The 20,704-nt window shown below is 49.3% G+C and overlaps 1 protein-coding gene across 1 annotated transcript in view; it reads right to left on the bottom strand.

The window, feature by feature from the left end:
- The window catches only part of SLC24A1 (solute carrier family 24 member 1), a 29,692-nt gene that overhangs the window by 4,328 nt on the left and 4,660 nt on the right, over positions 1-20,704 (bottom strand). Inside the window, exons 2-8 of the mRNA XM_070377307.1 lie at positions 12,553-12,606; positions 10,814-10,922; positions 6,920-7,003; positions 5,801-5,892; positions 2,051-2,881; positions 1,249-1,338; positions 100-266 (exon numbers count right to left, since the gene is read on the bottom strand). Coding sequence (XP_070233408.1) covers positions 100-266; positions 1,249-1,338; positions 2,051-2,881; positions 5,801-5,892; positions 6,920-7,003; positions 10,814-10,922; positions 12,553-12,606 — 1,427 coding nt within the window. The remainder of the gene's footprint in view (positions 1-99; positions 267-1,248; positions 1,339-2,050; positions 2,882-5,800; positions 5,893-6,919; positions 7,004-10,813; positions 10,923-12,552; positions 12,607-20,704) is intronic.

Below are 20,704 nucleotides of genomic sequence, written 5' to 3'. Positions count from 1 at the left end.
ATAACAAACGCCATTTTATTCCATGTATAATGAATGGACAGAGCCAACACAGTGTTTTCCAGCCATGATATGCCTTAGAAAAGCCAGTCTGCCACTCACCCCACGGTGATATCAAATATGTTACTGCCCACGGAGCTTGACACAGCCATGTCACCCAGGCCTTTCCGAGCGACAATCACACTGGTGATGAGGTCAGGAATTGATGTGCCTGCTGCTAGGATCGTCAAACCCATGATCTCTTCAGAAATCCCTATTGTTTCGCCAACCTGGTAAATAGAGAAACCATGGCAACAGCAGGTGAAAAATCTGAGGCTCTTTGAAGTGCCAACCATATACTACTTTGTGCAAAACCATCACCTTCCTCAGAGTTAATGTTCCTTTGGCCTGAGTGAGGTAGGGTCATGCAAAACTAACAGCTGGGGAGATGGGCCATGGAGAGAAAGAACAGGGCCTCTGCTCAAGGCTTCAGAGGATGATGATGCTCTTTTCTAACCTGACTGAAGTCCATCTATGATTACCACTTACTGTTATTCCAACCATAACAACTCTACCTTCCCAGAAGAACTGCTCCTCCAAAGGCCTGTTCATGTATGTTTCCATTTCCAGACCCACAGACACCTGCCATGTGCCAGGAACTTTTTAGAGGCTGGAGGCAGAAGTATGGACAGTGCAACACTGACCCTACTCTTTGAAGCACCAACCATACACTATTTTGTGCAAAACCATCACCTTGCTCAGAGTTAATGTTCCCTTGGCCTGAGTGAGGTAGGGGTCATGCAAAACTAACAGCTGGGAAGAAAAGAGAAAAGCATGTAAACAGTGATAAAACTGCGCTGAGTGCAGTATTCCAGGTAGAGGAGAAAAGCCATGCACACTCAAGAACACTAATTAATGCCAGGATGGAGGCAAAACTGAGCTTGCTCTTAAGTGTGTACGGTCTTACCAGGTGGAGAGAAGTGGCCAAGGCAGGACAGAAAGCAGGGAATAAGGCTAATAAGGAATGGTCAGCTGGATCAGGTTGAGAAGGGCCTTCTGTCAGATGGCAGTGTGAACAGAGGACAGAAGAGCCCTGCTTGAAAAGTACTGCATCCCTTGGACTATAAAGTCTACTTTTAAGCCTTTACAAACAATACATGAACTACAAATTCACTTGGTGCTCGCCATTCCCTGGGCGCCAGAAATTCACCCAGAAGGAAAAAAGTCCTTTTGGCCCACGGATGCAGGATTTAGTTCCTGCCCCACACTCACCTGGTGAGCCCACCAAACCATGAGGTATGAGAACATGGCTATCCACAGGATGGATCCCAGGAAGGTGATAACAAAAAACTTCTTAGCCTCCTGTTTGAAAGTTTGAAAAGGAAGAGAAATAAGTTGCAGAGGCTAAAGGGCTCTGGCGCTTCTGAGAGAGCCCCAGGAGATCTGCGGGAGGAATGATGGAGATGATGTGGAGATGTCTGACCTCTGTCTCCAGTGAGGACCTAGAAAAGGATGGGCTTAGTGGCCCACTCTAGATGAGATGAGACGGGGGGTTCAGCACTGACAAAATGAAGAGAGCTATTTGCTTGCACTAGGACCAGCCAATCTAGCTATTTGGTTTGACTTCAACTTTTCCCCACTCTGCCCCTCTCTGGACCCAGAGACAGAATATGGTTCCCCTTTGGGTGGAGTACGTTAGTCAGACCTTTCCCTATAAACAGGAATACAGGGTAGAAATAGCATTTATAACCCTAGGTCTTGTTGCTATGAAATACAGAGGGTGTGCAGTGGCATCATTCCCATATTCAAATCAAGAAACTGAGAATTTAAGGAGAGATTATTTCACGCTGCTTATGGTGGTGGAAACAAACACATTCCAGGGCCTCCCAAGTCCATCAGAATGTCCCTTAGGTGCATGGTCCCCTCTAGAGCTGCAGGTTCCATCCCAGACCCTCTGTGGTTGAGCCCCGACAAGCTGGTTTGCCCTATCACCTCCCTCCTCTGAGTGGGCATGCAGAGAGGCCCCAGAGCTTCCCTAAGGATAGGCGACTTGGGGACAGCTGGGCAAACCCACCAGCCTCCGGACGTCGGGAACCGTCAGCCACAGCGGGAACACAATGGGCAGGAGAAAGAGGTAAATGGCTTGCTTCCGCCTGGTCTCAGGCCATTCCAGGGACAAAGGCTGCTCATTTTCCTCCTCTTCCTCCTCCTCTTCCTCCTCTTCCTCTTCTTCGTCTTCCTCTTCTTCATCTTCCTCTTCTTCATCTTCACTGTCACCTCCATCACCTCCCCCTTCACCATCCACACCTTCCTCGTCATCTTTGGCTTCACCTTGAATTTCAGCATTCAATTCCTGCTCTCCAGTTTCACCTTCACCACCTTCTCCTGCCTGGATTTCACCTTCATCTTCACCACCTTCCACTTCACCATCTTCTCCTTCCACTTCCCCAGCTTCTCCTGCCTGTATTTCACCTTCATCATCTTTCACTTCCCCACCTTCTCCTGCTTGGATTTCACCTTCGTCTTCATCACCTTCCACTTCCCCACCTTCTCCTGCCTGGATTTCACCTTCGTCTTCATCACCTTCCACTTCCCCACCTTCTCCTGCCTGGATTTCACCTTCGTCTTCATCACCTTCCACTTCCCCACCTTCTCCTGCCTGGAATTCACCTTCGTCTTCATCACCTTTCACTTCCCCACCTTCTGCCTGGATTTCACCTTCGTCTTCATCATCTCCTCTCCTTTCTGCCGGGATGTCACCTTCACTTTCATTCTCTGCTTTTCCTTCACTTTCACCTCCTAATGCAGCGTCGCCTCCACTTCGCTCTCCGTTTTCACCTTCAGCAGGAGCTTCCGCCTCGCCACCTGTCCTTTCACCTGTGTTCTCAGCTTCGGCCCCGACTCCCTGCAATCCAAAACCAGCAGATTAATGGGAGATGATGGTCTGTTTGTTCCCTTTCCCGTTTCTCCCCACCATTTTTTTGTTGTTGTTCTCAGAATGTATCTAAAAGCTTTAGTATGAGGAAGAAACAAGTGCAGTCATTCAGCAAAATTCCCTTTACAGCACTCCTGCCCAGTCCTGTCTTTGATCATTTGTAGGGATGGAGAACGCACCACGTAAAGCAGTTCCTGACAACTCTGACTGGTTTGAAGTCCAAAATTTATACCAAAGTTCCACCCTCTGTGTATAGGTTTGCTTTTTGGAGCCACAAAGAACACTCTCCGCACAGAGACAGCCTCTCTTCCCTGGGCTGAAGATTCCCAGGTCCTTCTGTGGTTCCCCATGCTACAGCCTCCTCCCCTTCTTGATGAACTCATTCTAGTTAGCTTATATCCCATGAGGAGGTTTCTAAAATAACACCTCACAGAATCCAACAGGATTATCATGCCCCTTATTTTAGATACGATGCTTCCATTAATGTTGCCTAAAATGGCATGATATGTTTTGGTGGTTACATCACATTCTGAATCCATCTAAAACTCAACTGCTATATTATATGTGTAAAATGATGATGATACCAATTCATGGACGGTTTTCATGTGCCAGGCATCATGCTAAGTAGTATAATAATAACAACAACTCACACTTAGTAGGTTTCCTGAGTCAATTAATTTATCATACAGATAGAACTAAACCCATCTGACAGATGAAGAAGGGTACAGAGTAGTTAAAAGCTTGCTTGTGGTCCACACAGTTTGTCAGTAATGAAGCTGGGATTTGAATGTGAACCATCCAACGCTTAGCCTCTTCACCATCAAGCTACCCTGCTCCCCAAATGCCAGGACTGAATGAGATATTTGGTTCCCAAACCCGGTAGCTTATTAGAAACACAGATTTCCTTGCCCCACTGAACCAACTGAAGTAGAATCTCTAGGACTGAAAACCAGGAATCTATTTTTATATGCTGCCAGGTACATCTAATAAGTGCATCTGTAGATGTGTTTGGGTACCATGGACTGACTCCACATGCTCTAAAAGCCATTGATTCTTAGGGTCTTCAGATTAGGCTCCCAATAACCTATAACAATGTGCTGATCCAATCCCTTGAGTAAATGACCCGGGCTGTGTGCTCATGAAGTACATCATCCATAACAAATTTCATGACGCTGCCAATCCCCAGGGGGTGCTCAGTGATTCTAAACTCTGCTGCATATTAAAATCACCTCGAGGATTTAAAGACTCAAGGACCCACCCCAGATATCCTGACTTCACTGGTTGAGAGTGGGCCCTAGTTTCCCCCAATTATTGTAACATGCAGCCAGGGTTCAGACCACCCAAAGAAGAAGCCAAATATTAATATCCATGAGGCCTGTGCTTTCAGATGAGAATGAATAATTCCTGCCCTCCCATCCCCAAGCTAATCTGGAGAAAATGACAAGTCATTTAAATTAACAGCACCCTCTTTTCTGAGAACTGTCAACCCCAAAAGCCCCTGACAGGTGGCTCCTTCACCCACGTTGCAGTCAAAGCACCCCACTCTCCCTGCCACAGTTGACTAGACATAGGTTTGACCCCTGACCTGTGCCCCGGTTTGAATGGATTCGCTGTCTTCTGAAACAGGGAGCCAGTCACTGGTTGATCACATTGTGGACTGGAGGACTGGGGTAGTAACTTAGGTCTCCGTGTGCTAATAAGGAAGCAATGGAGTCAGCTGCCAGGAGTGCTAAAGCCTGCACACGGAGGACAGAGGGAGAGCGGGACATGCAGGGAGGCCAGCAGGGCCACGGGCGCCTTCCCAGGCCTAGGTCCAACTCACTGTGGGACCAAGTTTCACTTCCTGACCTGGGGTCCTGGGAGACACCTCTGTATCCTCTCAATCCCTTTTACTTAAGCCAGCTGTAACTGGCCTACTCAGGACACTCATGCTGCCACTGAAGATGTCTTAGACACTGAACCCAAAGTTGCTGACTTAGGATGAGATATAATTGAGTGCTTCTGGGTATCCAGTAGAAGAGAATGTCAGGGCTGGAATCTGTAAACTAAACGCACACTTCCTGTCAGTCACTGAGCCCCCACTGAGCACATGCAGCACTGTGTTTCTGGGGCGGGAGGGGAGGGGAGCAGGGGGGGACAGAGACCACTCAGACTCGGATCCTGCCTTCCGGAAGCTCACCACCTCGCAGGGGCACTCAGAGAGACTCACAAACAGAGTACAGGGAAGGCAGTGCTAAGGGCCCTAAGAGAGGAAGAGAGCACCATGGGCATTCACACTGCGGGGTCAAGGAAGCTTTGTGGCAAAAGAGGCATTTACACTAGCTTGGAGGAATGGGTGAGATTAGGATATATGAAGATGTAGGGGAAAGGGGAATTCTGGAGGGAGAAGGCCATGTGAACCAAGGCCTGGAGGTAAAAGCATGGAGACAAGAAGTTCAGTTTGGTTGCAGCAAGGTGGAAGAGAGGCTGTGAGACTGTAAAGGCAGCAGTGTCAGAACTCAGGGAGCCTGCGAGCCAGGCTGAGGCACCTTCAAAGGTCCCAAGGCCTTTGCCCAGCAATCCTTCCACTGTGCTTCACGCTGCCTGGTTTCACTGTACCCTAGCGGCCAACAGAAACCCCCCCACACCCCAACAGTTATTCTCACGTTTGTACAGCATGCAACAGCTGGCAACATATTCTCATACATATTATCTCACTCATAGTAAGGTATTACAGTGAATTAACTGGCCGCATAAGGTATTCGATCTTCAAAGAAAGGGCAATGCTTACCCCAAAGGAAGGAACCTCCAACAGCCATTTCTGACCTTCAAGGAAGGACTGACTTTTGGGTGGCAAGTGCTTCCCTGGGCCTCTCAAATTCCGCCACCTGGGAAGAGGCTTGTGCCTACCTGACTGCCAGGATCCTCCTCCTGATCTCCCTTGACGTCTGGAGCAGGGGCTGGTGTGACCGTGACCTCAGGGAGCTTGGCCGGCTCCTCCTCTTTAAAGGATAAACATGGGATAGGTCAGAAGAGTGTGCTGGGTGCTGAGGGCAGTTGGCAGAGATGGTTGGCTATAGGGCTATTGGAGTTGTCCACTTCAGGGTCTCAGAAGGTCTGTTTGGGGCACTCCCCATCAACCGGAGAAGGAAAATGATGTGACGTGAGTCGTTCCCGTCCTGTCCACAGAGATATCTGCACGTGAGGACAGCTGGCAGCAGCTCTCCTCACTCTCCCGGATTTCCAGGCATTCACATCCTGGCACTGTGGCCCAGGATACTATGAACAGCTTGGGAGAGAGGGCAAAGCCCCAGCCCTCAGTGCCTGGCCCTTCCCCCTAACCAGCTGCGTGGAGAGGAGCCCGATGCTTTCCAAGGCAGCAGCCAGGGAGCCTTAGAATAGGATGGCGGGAAAGAGAATCGCAAAGTCTGGAGATCTGGGTTTGGAACACGCCCTCTCACTTCTTGGCTACCTGGCTCTGGGCAAGCCACTTGATCTCTCTGAGCTTCAGTTTCCTTGTCTACAGAGTGGGAACAATGCTGCTGTACCTGCCTGCTGGGTGGATGAGGCAGGCCTGGGGTGCTGTGCAGAGCTGTCTCAGTCCCTTGTCCCGGCTGCCACACGGATGCTGGACTTCTGTGTCAGCAGACCCCTGATGGCCCTCCATTACTAGGGTTGCTGGTCTCAGACCAATTCCCTAGAAGCAGAGTCCTTGTGTAGAAGCAACAGGAAGAAGAAACAGAGTCCAGCAGACTCTCATCTGGGACAAGATTTAGCAAAGAAGTTCAACCCCCTCTCCAGGCCTTGCCTACCCTATGTGAGGAGAGTACAGAGGGAGCTGTACAGGCCCTTGGGCCTGCAGCCACGTCAGGAAGGGAGCGCAGTGGAAGGAGTAGGCCGGACGACAGCGGGCACAGGGCAGCGCTAGCTCATCACTCCAGCTGACTGGCCCAGAGGGGGCGGAAGGCACGCCCAGACCCTGGGTGACAGGAGGCAGGAAGGTGGCAGGAGAAAACCAGCTGGTCTCACCTGGTTTGCTCTCTGCTTTGGCCTGAGGCGTGGCTTTTGCCTCCTGAATCAAGGTCTCCTCCTCCTTGTCCTTGGAGGGCCGGGCTGTGAATGAGAAAGGAAACACGTCTCATCCAGGACTGCAGGGTCCCTGCTACACCCTTCAGCTAGCCTGGTCAGCTGACAGCCAGAGCAGCTGAAGTGGGTGGAAAGAGTCTGGCCTGGAAGTTGCAACATGCAGACTCTGGTCCTCCTCGGCCTATTCACAGTGCTCAATTCCCAAACTTCTGCCTTAAATTCCCTACACTGTCACTAACTAGCTATGACCTTCAGCTAGTCACTTTCCACTCTAGGCCTATTTCCTTTCTGATAAAATGACATGGTTAGACTTGGGGGCAACAAATAGTATTTATGTCCTTTATGAACTCAAGTGATGGCTGCCTGAGTGCTGAATTGAGAATTCTGCTCCAAGCTTGGCTGCAGAGCACCATGATTCACTGGTGATGTCTGAAATGGGCAGGGAATGGGGAAATAATGACAGGGAGGTGTTAGGGAGGTGTTCCTGCAACCCTTGGACTAGACTGTAAGGTCTGCAGTTTACCGTCTATGAATTTACTAGAAGCTTTGCTCTGGCTCCAGAGGCACTACTGGTGGCCGTGTTCATAAGCCTCCCCTCTCCAGTGGGAAAGGGAAATGACGGATCATCAAGCTCCTGTCACACTCCTTTCGACCTCAGACACCTGGAACCCAAGCAGAGCCTCCTTCCAGACCCCTGTGCACGCCTCATGCTCTGCTGGTGGTCCTCAGAGCATCATGCACAGAATAGCACTGTCCTGATTGCCAGAAAAGAAAAATGGGGATGGCAGCTCTCTTTCGATATGACTATGTTCCAGGCAACATGCAAAGTGCTATAGTTTCAGCTGAGAGGCACAAGACTGAGCTGCAGGGGCTCAGGAGGGCCCTCCTCACAGCTGTGCAGGCCGTGGGGTGAGGACAAGGGCACGGGCGGCAGAACAAAGCCGTGGGTCTATCTGGGGTCCAGGCTGGCTCCGCCCATGAGTGCCGGGTGGCCTGGGGAAGCCTGTGCACCCTCGCTACACCTCAGCATCCCCTCTCTAAAAAAGCAACAATATGATACACTTGGAACACTGATATGGGGGTCTAAGGGACAAAATAAACAAAAGTACTTTAACTGCTGCATTAAATATTGCTATGTTAGCTTCGATTTTGGAGCCAGATGCCTGGGTTTGAATCCTAGTTCTGCCAAGTGCTAGCTGTGGATCCAGCAGGGTGATCCTCTGTACCTCAGATTCCTCACCTATAAAATCTTAACAGAGTTGTGGAAGGAATACATGAATTTATATACGAACATGCTTAAATCAGCGCCTGGCAGCTACAAGATACTACGTAAGTGTTAGCTATGACAACCATGATGAGCTGACAACACTCGCTGAGAGCAGCTGTTCCACCCAGGAAGCAATTCTGCACCTTTGAGGCCCAGCATTCCAGAGGGTCTGAGTTAGAATGGACCCCAAAGATCCTCTAGTCCAGAACACCGGCACACTGTGAAGATTTGGGAATCAAACTCTGCCTGGGTCCAGAACGGGTCCAGAAGCAGAAACAGGTCCAGAGTTTCCTTCTCTCAACCTGTCTCCTGAACAATCAGGGTGGTTCAGCTGCAGCTGCCTCTGGCACCTGGCTCCACCCCACACAGCCATCACTCTGGCACGTGTGATCCCTTGAAGCATCCTGTCCCGGTGGGCCTGCTCAGCAGGTCCCATCAGAACTGAGATGTCAGAAAGTGAGTACTCCACTGCCTCCCTCATGCAGACAGCTCTAGTGCCCCATGGACACTGATCAAGCACTGCAGTCTTCTGCTGAACAACACATAACTTTTCCAAGGGCTCCCCTGGCCCCAGTCCTGGTGCCAAGAATACCTGTAGACTGTTGCCTGGAGGGGCTGGCAAGAAAATCAAGTTTCCCTCTTTCTTCTTCTTCTTCATTACACGCCCTAACCTCTCATTTCCCATGCCCTAAGGAACGCAGGTCAGCTTCAGGGCCTTTCTCTGTTTCTTCATCTCTTTCATATACACACACACACATCCATGTGAAATCACCAGAAGAAGCATGAGGTACTAGAGAGGTAGAGCCCCTGCCCAGGGTAAGAGTTCAGACCACGGATCAGCTCTGTGGAAAGAGCTGGAATACCTGGAAAGGGTAGAAACATCTGGACAGTCATCTGAATATAGCATACGGAAACACAAACGTGTCTGGAAAGTGCTGGGAACAAAGGTCTTCATCCCAGCCCCTCCTGGGTGGAATCTCGGGGTGCAGGATCAGGGCTGGCTTCTCTGAGCAGGACTGCACGCCAGCAACATCAGCAAGCCTCCCCCGGGAGGGCCACTGCACGCCTGCCACACGCCCACACAAGACGTGCTTGTCTTCCTGGGGATGACGGTCACTGGCTCCCCCAGCGCTTGTTTCCTCACGTGGCTCCTCAGCTCTCAGCATGGCCGGATCATCTCCTTAGTATCAATCTCCTCTGACCTCGGCCTGGCCTGGACACGGCCTGGACTTCACATAATCCTGTTAGGACAAGTAGGCCAGCGGGCAGCTACTGGTCATGGAAGAGGATCAGGCAGGGGGCCCTGGAGGCCCATTCAGGAAAAGGTCTTTATCTTTAGGACTTTACTAGAGACGGCAGTTCCACAAGGAGAGCCAGGCCTAACCCAGGGATACAGCTTCCTTCACGGTGCCCTGGCCAGATACACGCCCAGCACTGACCACCCACAGGCTGCCGATGCTGCAGACTGCACCCTGAAACCCCAGGGGTGCTGTTTTTTTGGAGCTGACATGGGGGTGGCCTCTCCCAATGTCTGTGGAGACTCACCTTCAAGATTTTGTACATAAAGTTTGATCACCTTATCTTTGACTCTACTTTTCACAGTACAATATGCTTGTCTTAAACACCCAGTATATTATGTGAAGAAGACGCTTCAGGGTCTGAGAAATTCTGAAGCCCCTAAAATCTGTCCCTGGGCCTCACGGGTCAGTCTCTGGTGTCACATTCAGCTCAGGCCTCAGCCTCCTGCCCAACTGCACTCCAACTCCTTGGCTTCTGCCCCAAAGTCAGCTTTCTCTGATGGGCCTCCTGCCTGGCTCCAGTTCTGCACCAGCATCCCAGAGACAGAGGCGCCCCAAGAGAATAGGAGTGTACCTGAGAGCGCCCCTCGGGGCCTGCAAAGCGTGTCCGAGATGGCTCTCTGAGGAAGCGGGGCAATAGGCAAGATGTGGAAGGAGGATGGTGAGACTCTCAGCTGTTTCTATCATTTGTCAAGTTGGACTTTAGCCTCCACTGCACTTTGGACCCTCAGACTCCCAGAAGTGGTCCTGCTGGCTCTCGAGGTGTCCTTTGGGATTCCTGGCTGGGGGAGGGGTCAGCCAGCTTCCTGGGACTCCAGAGCTGAATACAGAGCAAAGGAAGGTACCAGCCAGAACTTCCAGCCATGGGGCCCCACAGGAGGTGCCCCCAGAAGCAACCTTGGCCACACTATCCGGCTGGAGACTCTGTGGGACATCGGGGCTGACTCATGGGAGTGGGCTTTGCAGAAAGTGACTGAGGGCAGCCCCCACAAAAACCAGCGCAGGGCACGCGACCCTCAGGGCCCCACTCACTGCAGATAACCCCTTTCGTTTCACAGGAGGGACAAAGAGACAGGGAGGGAGGGGTGTGCATAAGTAAGGGCAGCTCCACAGGGTCCTCTGGGTGAGGCTTCCCCGACTGGCTGCCCTTGCCATCCTCCGACTCCCGCCCTCGCTCCACTGCCTCTGCGCTTCACAAGCCCTGGTTCTGCCCAGCTCAGAAGGGAAGGAGTGGACAGGGAGACCACGCAGGTCTGGGCAGGCCTCGCTTACCTTCCCCCAGAGGGTCCAGGCTGTGGAGCATGAGCTGGTAGATGGTGCTGCGGATGGTGCTGTTGTGCAGGGAGGCCGAGCTGCTCCCTCGGGTCAGCAGGGATGAAAGCTGAGCAGGAAAGAGCCGCACAGGCCTCAGTGGGCCCCCGTCCAAGCCAGGGGAGGCGCCGCACGGGGGGGCCTCATGAAAAGTAAAGATCAGAGCCTTATCTTGGCGTCCCCTCTCCCTTCACCTCAACAGGAGAGTTACAGTGCTTCCCTTCTCAGCCTCCCCTCAACTCTTCTACGACTGGTTAATTCTACATTCCCAGTCATTCCCCAAGCTCTTGACAGGGAGCAGACGATGTATATTAAGGACACCACATTCCTGAGGGTGTCCATCCCCGCAAGTCCACCCTCTAAGAAACAGTTTCACCCACACACCTCACAGACAGCCCCACTGTGCATGCGCACAGCCCCTGACAGTCCACAGAGAACATCCTGGTGCTCTGTCACTGCCCCACCCCCGGACACAAGCAAGGCTATGATATCCACCTACAGGAAAAAACCGAAAAGTCAACAGGCCGCGTGCTTATCCGTCTTTGGGGTGTCAGTGAAAGAGTTAAGACAACGACCCAGGTCTTCGGAATCCAGCCCTTTCTTTTCTATCCATGTGCTCAAGAGACCTTCACAGGTACACACATACACACATCTGTATATGCAGACACACAGATGTGACACATACTCATTCGTAGCGTTAAGAGAGACCAAAGGCCCAAAATGGAGTCACTTGTGCTCTGCTCACATCACCAAACTGAAACATAAGATACCTAACCTAACTGCAGTTTCAGCCCCTCCCAGGAACGTACTCTTAACCAGTTAGTCTGGAATGAGCTGGTTAGCACACTAGTGAGGTGATCTACTGATAGACCCTTCCTATCCCCCAAAGGAAGGTGACCTTGCCTGAAGCAACCAGGAACTCCTTTCTATTTGCTAAATGGGATGCTGCCCAAGTCAGGAATGATTGAATAAAGCCAATCCGATCTTTACATTGACTCAGTTGGATTTTTTGTTCATTTTTTACACTAGTGACACACGTAGAAACACCGTCTGATTTACAAGGAAACACCCAAAGACAGACTTGCTCGGTCGTCTTCCTTTCCCAGCCAACCCTCTGGATCTGAACTCTTCTGCCATCTAGTGGCTATGGTCACACAATACTTCACAACAGTCCTAGGAATTTTCGTAGGATGGGGGAAGTTTCATTCAGGACCCAGCCTCTTCTAAGGTCCTCATTCTTCTTCCCAAATGCCCCACAGACCAAAGGCAGCTAAGACATAGATTTTCAGAAACCTCAGATCCCCTTGGCCCGCCCTTTGTATGTTTCTCTTAGTTCTAGGGCATTCCAAAGCCACAAGTAAGTCTGCTTTTAGACCAATCAGAGTGTTGGGGCTACAAAGTGGGACTTGAGTTTGTCTAGTCCAGACATTTTACTGATGCAGAATCTGAGGCCCATGCTCACACAGGCAGTGAGCAGTGACATTCTGGGCTTAGCTCCCAAGCTAGTGCCCCCTCCAAGGCCACCTGGAGGTGACAGTCCCTCTGGCTCCCTCCCTGCTCACCCTGACAGAGTTCCCAGGAGCTTCCCAGGCTTGAGCCCAGCCCAGGATCCCCAGCTTCTGGGCCACAGTGCCCCGGGTCTGTGGTCATCCTCTGAAACCCTGCAGTGGCCCCCTGGGCAGACTCCACATGACACCCACCTTCAGCTTCTTGTTATCCTGCTGCTCATCCACCACAACTGTCCCATCGCCCGGCTGCAAACAGGGACAGGAATCACAAGATGTTTAGAGAGATCCTCCCCCCTCCTCCCTACTTCCCTCTCTCTCCAGGGAGCCCTCATGTGGGAACACAGAAACACACCCAGACATAACGCGGCCCCAGAAAATGTTTCTAACACGTCCCAGCCTGCCTTCCACAGTCTGGCTTCAGTCTGCATGCAGCAGTCCCAGTCAAATGTGTCCACTCACTGAGGCGCAGTAACCCAGCGACACTGTCTTTCAGTCCCTCAGCGCCACCCTCTTCACCCACCTCAAAACCCGCATCACACGGTCCCTCCTCCTCTGTTTGGAACCCTCTTCCCCCACCCCCCATGGTTCAGGTCTGCATTTATATGTCACCTTCCTCTGGGAAGCTAAGGTGTGCATCTAATTCTCTTTTATGGACACCTGTTCTTTTCCTTCATAGCACTTTCCCCAATTTATTTATATGCTATTTGTATGGGATACCCTGGTGACTCAGACAGTAAACAATCTGTCTGCAATGCAGGAGACCTGGGTTCAATCCCTGGATCAGGAAGATCCCCTGGAGAAGGAAATGGCAACCCACTCCAGTATTCTTGCCTAGAGAATTCTATGGACAGAGGAGCCTGGCAGGCTACAGTCCATGGGGTCCCAAAGAGTCAGGCATGACTGAGCAACTAACACTTCACTTTCATTTGTATGCTGGCAAACACAAATAAATTGACTGTCCCACTAGAACCTTAAAGATAGACTATCTATTTCATTTATGATACCTGCTTATATGCCAAGCATAAGAACGCTGCCTGGCATTTAGCAAGGGTTCAGCGGAGAAGGCAATGGCACCCCACTCCAGTACTCTTGCCTGGAAAATCCCATGGACGGAGGAGCCTGGTAGGCTGCAGTCCATGGGGTCGCGAAGAGTTGGACACAACTGAGCAACTTCACTTTACTTTTCACTTTCATGCATTTGAAAAGGAAATGGCAGCCCACTCCAGTGTTCTTGCCTGGAGAATCCCAGGGACAGGGGAGCCTGGTGGGCTGCTGTCTATGGGGTCGCACAGAGTCGGACACCACTGAAGCGACTTAGCAGCAGTGAATACTGGCTGAATGAGTGAACAGTCAGCAATGGCCTCCTCCGGTAATCGTCTTTACCTTAGCATTGCCTCCACCCTCCCATCAACCTCCATGGCAAGAAGCAGAACTGGACTTACTACACTCCCATCTCTGCCTGATCAGAAAATGTAGAAAATGCTGCTCAATTAGGGGCTACCCAACATTTATCCACCCAATTTGCTCATTCATTCAGTTCTTATTTTCTGAGCACCTGCTGTCTACCTGGAACTGTGCTAGTGTTGTGGTGATACAAAGGTGTCCAGGGCATGGATTCTTTTCTACAGAAAAGAATCAAGACCAACGATAACATCACCACATGACAAGGCAGAATGTGCCTGAAGAAATGAGAGACACAGATAAAGGTACTGTGCTAGGATGGACATGGAGGCCTCTGAAAAGTAGGTGAAATCTAGGTCATCTTTGAAGGGGGTAGAGGTTTGACTGCTTGGACACACACTGTTGAATGGATGAACGAACATACAAGGAATGAAACAAAACAGAAACAACCAGTGTGACTATGAAGGGGGCACTGTGCATTTTTTGGACAAATCCGCTTTTTCACTGGGATACAGGAGGTTACAGCACCAAACCCCACAACCCAGCCACCTCACTATTTATTATGTCCGATTCTCACCAGTGAGTTCGGAGAAATATGAGCGGCCAAGCTACCCTTTGGGATGAGTGGTTCTGTTCACAAAAGCAAAGGAGAGACTGACTTTCGCCCCATGAAGCGCATGCTTCGTGATTTCTCTTCCATTCAGACTTATTTAAATCAAAGTACTTCTCTATGGTTTCCTCTTCATTGTACATATCAACGTCTTCTACCCTCAGGGCTTCTAACTTTCTGAAGCCCTTCACATGCATTTTCTCACTTGAAACTAACTCTGTGAAACAGACAAGACTAGTATTGTTGCTGTCTCGGCAGATAACAAGACGGAGATGCAGAAGGGGTCTGTGACTCGTCCGCACTCACAACAACAGTGCCAGAATCCCCGTCTCCTAATCTCTTTTCAGAGGTTTGTTTTTGTTGTTACTTTCACTAACTCACATGAAGTCAAATTTATATTTCCTAGTGGCTCTGTTTCAAACTATTGACATTTCAGGTAAATGGATGTAAACGTCTGCCTACATTTCAGTGTGACAGATGGGTCCGTATGTGGGTACTGGTACCAGCAATGAGGTGCTTTCAGAGTATCCCCTTATTACACACACATTCCCCCATGAAACTCTCACAACACACCAATCATCCCCCTCTTTCTTCAGCGCCACCCCCCACCCCACCATCTCCTCATGAAAATTAACCAAGAGGCTGAGGAAACTAAAGACTTCTCTCATACCAGCCAAGCCCCCAACACCTGTGAGGCATCTTGATGAGGATGAGCGACAGGGTCCCTTGCAGCCGCTCACTGACCAGTGGTGAACAGGGCAACCCCTCAGGGGGCCTGTCCTCCTGACCTCCAGTTCCTATCTCCCACCGACACAGCGGGTGATCACACCTCTCCCTTTCTAGATCATCAGAGACACAGTTCCTAAACTGTGCATGTGATATTCTTTTAGACATTCATTCAATAAAGATTTTCTAAATCCCTGGTCTGAGCCATAACGTCACTGAATACAGTCTAGCACCCTGATCCACTCATTTTTCTAGGCTGGAAACCTGAAAGTCTACCCAAATTCCTCCCCTCACAACTCGTGTACAACTGTCAGGCGTAGCTCCTCAAAGTCCTCCAATGTGGCCTCATTCCTGCCTACAATCCCATAACAGCCTCCTGACTCCTGGTCTGTTCTTCTGGTTCATTGTTCACCCCTCAGCCAGAGTGATTTTCTGAGAGAAGGACATCATGTCCCTTCCCTGCACCTTGGGGGCTCAGTGTCCTCAGGGGGGACTCTCCTTAGCTAAGCATATTCTAGCCTCCTGCTTACCTACAGTCCAGTCCTTGCTGATAGCAACAGAATGCAAGCCACATTTGTAATTTTAATTTTTTTAGTGGTCACATTTTTAAACAGTAAAATAAACAGGTGAAATTAATTTTAATAATGTACTTAACTCAATATATCAAAATTATAGTTCAACTTGTAATTAATTTTTAAATGTTAACAAAAAATTTTACCTTTTTTCTCATACATGCGTGCTCAGTTGCTCAATCATGTCCAACTCTTTGAGACTACATGGACTACAGCCTGCCAGGCTCCTCTGCCCAGGGGATTTCCCAGGCAAGAATTACTGGAGTGGGTTGCCATTTCCTCCTCCAGGGGATCATCCCAACCCAGAGACTGAACCCACATCTCCTGCACTGGCAGGCAGATTCTTTACCACTGTACCACCTGGGAAGCCCCTTTTTTTCAAAGTAACCCTCTGAAACCCTTTCATACTTATAGCAAATCTCAATTCAGACTAGCCTCACTTTAAGAACTCAGTAGCTAGAAGTGCATTATTAAAATTAGTTTCACCTGCTTTTTTTTAAACTGTTTAAAAACATGCCTTGACATGCATAAAGGCCAGGGGAAGGAGAGAGGGTGAAGCTGCACTGGCCTTTACACACGCCTAGGAGATGCCTATCGGAGAAGGCACCCCACTCCAGTACTCTTGCCTGGCAAATCCCATGGACGGAGGAGCCTGGTGGGCTGCCATATATGGGGTCGCACAGAGTCGGCCACGACTGAAGCGACTTAATAGCAGCAGCAGCAGCAAGAGACTCCTATCCCTTCTTCCGTCAGCCAAGCCCTGCTTGTCCTTCAAGATTCAGCTAAGCATCACCTCACCTACGAAGCCTTCCTTGACTTTCTGTTGAGATGTCCACTCTCAGCAGTGCTAAATCCCTCAGCACTTAACTATATCATTACACAAGATACAGTAAAGTTTAGTCTTACTTTTCTGTCTTCCCCACTAAGGGGAATTTACCACAGAACTGTTAAACCTTAAACCTCAGGGTCCCTCTGCCCCCTACACAAACCGTTCCAAGGCCTCATGTTTAATTTTGTAGTAATGGTTTTATATTCCTTTTCTTAAAGAGTGTCAGACCCCACAAAACCTGGATCAACTCCTGTTCCTCTGACAGGCTGAGCCGCTTGTGGGCTGGGACTGTGCCTTATTTCTGACTGTATCCCCAGTTCCTACACAGGTCTCTGACAAAGAGAGTTCATAAATGTTTGCCAAATAAACAAACATTGGAGTTCTTTAGGGCTTAATCCTAAACTCTCTCTCCCCCTCTCCCTCTCTTTCAGAGTAGCATCAGCTGGTCCTTGATTTTAATAACCATACATTTGTTGGTAATTGACGAATTTCTACTTCCAGCCCTGACCTTGTTCATAAGCTTTAAGTCCATTTGTGCAACTGCCTCTCAGAGGCATCCACTCGGAGGTGACATAAACCCTCAAACTCATTCCAGGGTGGGAACTTGTCTCCCCGGAACCCGCTCTTCCCATACTCGTCCTTTTCTCACCAGATGGCGCCACCATCCACCCGGCTGCTCAAGCCAAACTCCTTGCCTCCCTCTCACTGGCCCTCCACATCCACAGTACCACCAAGTCCAGGTGATTCTGTCTTCAAAATACCTCTCAAAGATACACACACAAATATATGCTGGGTACCTACAATAACCTCCTAACTGGACTCCCTGCTTCCACCCTCACACACCCACCATTCACTTTGTACACAGCAGTTAGGTAGTGACCTTTTAACTACAATTCCTCATTACATCATTTCCCACTGAACTTCAGATAAAACCCAAACTCCATATGTGAACCACAGGGCCCTGAAGAAGTAACTCTCCCCTTACTCACTAAGTATCTGTTGTTGCTATTTAGTTGCTAAACTGTATCCCAGCTCTTTGCAACTCAATGGACTGTGGCCTGCAGGCTCCTCCTTCCATGGGAATCCCCAGGCAAGAATCCTGACCTCTAATTCTTTCCTCTAATGCATCAACGTCTGTCCCTGCTCTGAGTCTTTGCAAATGTTCCCTCGTCTTCCCCTATGGAGCATGGGGAAGAAATCCAGAAGAATCCTCATTCTGCTCATGTCTACTTGGACTTCTCCTCCAGGAGGCCTCCCTTGCTCTCCCTGGCTGACGGGGGCCCACTACCTTCACTCTCCATCACATGCACTGCTTATTGTCTTCACAGCACTTTTCATACTCGGAAATATGTTAACTTATTTTACTTGTCTATCATCCATATGCCCACTCCCCCACATTAAAGTATTTTCTGTCAGTTTTATATTTCCAGTTTATTCAGGTGGCAAAGCATCTAGAAGTCATGCTGTTTTTTGTAGAACACCATGATTACCTAAATTCATATTTAATCCCATCACATACACTAGGGAAAAAAAGATTACCCTGTTGTATGAGTAGACACACATCTATAGAAAAAAATAAGTCATTCTAAATGTGTGATCAGATGTTTGAGTTTTTCTGTTAATATCTGCTTGTTTCTTATGATTCATTTTGTCCTCTGCTAGCACCCAGCAGCAGATGAATGCTGAAAGCTTAAGAGAATTTTATGAGGAAAAGAAGCCTTAACACTGAGGATTTGATTCTTGCCATATTTTCCTGATAACTAGGGGGAAGTCGACTATTATTTAAGAGTTTAGGGAACTCTTGGTGGTCCAGTGGTTAGGACTCCATGCTCTCACTGCCAAGGGCCTGGGTTTGATCCCTGGTTGGGGAACTAAGATGCCACAAGCCGCATGCTGCAGCCAAAAAATGAGAGAGAGAGAGAGAGAGAAACAGAGGAGGGAACCCCTCAGACTACCTAGGGTGAGCGCTTCGGGGGCACAGTGAACTACCTGCAAGCTAGCAAAGGCAGGCCCACAGGGGCAGGAAGGGCGCTGGTGGCTGCTGCTTGTTCACAGCAGACAGCTGGCTGGCTGGCAGCGCAGGCACCAGAATAAATGCCAAACCTGACAAGAAAGGGAAGACTGGTTCCTAAAGAGACACCAGGTTTGTCTGCTTGGGGCTCCTGTTGGTTTCTTCCTGCCAGGAAGAAAATAGCCTGTAGCACACTGAAGAAAGACTGACAGACTTCTTCCTGGGGGTTATGCTCAGGGCAGAATGTGGCTACGGGTTCCAAAGGAGCCATCTCATTCCCCACCTTGCAGATCTTTTCACCACTGGTGCTCTGTGGCAAAGGGCTGTCTCGCCAACCAGCATCTCATGCAGACAGCCCGTTCTTTCTACCTAAGCCTGCAGCTCTCTCTACAAAGAAGAGCCCAACATCCTTCAAGTACAAAAGGCATTTTAGCCAGGTTAGAGCCTCAACTCCAGCTTTCTGCAACTATGCATGGTCAAGGAAGGTCAGATATTTATCATCTGGGACCAGAACAAATAACACTGATAGCTTCAAACCCAGGTACAAAAGTTTCAGAGCAAGCTAAGTTAGACTGTGTTGATAACTATACAAACATTTACCATTTCTTTACTGGGTTCATAAAAGGCACTCTCAAACCAAGACAATGTTGTCTGAAATATTCTTAGCTTTGATTTTTTTTTTTTTTTTTGCAGCCAGTGTTAAAAGAAAGACTCTAGTTACTATGTGTCTGTGTTTGATACTACATCATTTTTTTTTTTCCTGGAAATATTTTCAAGTGTGAACTCTGACTAGAATCATTCACACACACACACAAAAAAACCCCACTTTATTCTAATTCTAGATTATCAGAGCAGAATAAAAAGTGAAAGCTCCTCTAGCTGAGAAACTCCACAGATAGCAGCTGGGTGAATATTTTATTAAAAAAATGAATTGTTCTATGCTGATATTACATCTTCAAATTGTTCAGGTAGGAGAACTCTCAGGAAAACACCACAGGGCATTCCTATTTGTTTCCTTATCGTCTGTGGCTGCTGTCAGGCTACCGGGACAGAGTTGAGTAGTTGTGATAGAGACTATAAGGCCTGCAAAAGCCTAAAATATTTACTGTCTGGCCCTTCTCAGTAAAAGTCTGCCAAACCCTGCCCTAGTTCATCCTATTCACTTTACAGATGAACAGTGTGAGATCTGGAAGAAAAGCAAAATGCCTTTGTAGCACTTTGCACAATGTCCCCTTTATAGTCACTTCGGTCTATGCCTGTCCCTTTTACTGCTTTTCATTTAAGTGCTCAGTAATATAGGTTTATGAAGTTGCACTGACTTGCCCAGGGTAACAGGGAAAGTTATCAGAGGAGACTGAGTTAAAACCCAAATAATGGGCTCATGAACTGGTGACAAGGACCACCAGCTAGTTATGCAACTCTGGCTGAGTTACTTATCTTCTCCAAGCCTCTGAGCTGCAAAATGGCAATCACAATCTATTCTCGCAGAGGTTTTTTTTCTTTTCTTTTTTGGCCATGCCAAGCAACATGCAGGATCTCAGTTCCCCAACCAGAGTCTGAACCTGGGCCATGGCAGTGAAAGCCCAGAATCCTATCCACTAGGCCACCAGAGAACTCCCGTGTTGCAGGGTTCTACTGAAAAGTCGTTGAGGTGATGTACGTATGTCACAGGCCCTCCACAAGTGTGGATGCCTTTCCCTACTCCCTTTTCTCTGTAAACCGGAGACCCTGACCTGTTAGAGGAACAGGCTGTTTCCGTGAGGAAACAACCAAATACTTGCAGAGCTTCTGCTAGGGATGAGGCATTGAGCTTAGCCCTTAGGGAGATACAAAGATTATTTCCCCTATTTAATAGCAATGATGAGCCTAATCCCATGGCCACACCTCACCCCTGGCTGCCAAGAGAGGAAGGGAGAGGCCCAAGTGTCTTTCCTGTTCCTGGGAGCTGGCTCCCACTGCCCTCTACTTCTCTTTCCCCTGCTTAAACTTCCTGAGCAGTTGTGGCTCTGACTTCTCCCCAACCCTCCTCCTCCTTGACTCCTGACCACTCTGTCTGCCCTTTCCCTACTTCTGACTTCCTTACCTTTGGGGCGTGGCTGACTTGTTAAGCCTAGTTTCCCTGCCTTCTCCAAGTGATGCTCAAAGGGACCCATTAGTCAGGGAAGAGGTGTGAACTGATAGGTCTCTGTGAGTGA

The sequence above is a fragment of the Bos mutus genome, chromosome 10 (assembly GCF_027580195.1).
Source record: "Bos mutus isolate GX-2022 chromosome 10, NWIPB_WYAK_1.1, whole genome shotgun sequence".
NCBI lineage: Eukaryota > Metazoa > Chordata > Mammalia > Artiodactyla > Bovidae > Bos > Bos mutus.
The sequence above is the reverse complement of the archived record's forward strand: the minus strand, read 5'-3'. Positions and strand labels throughout refer to the sequence as shown.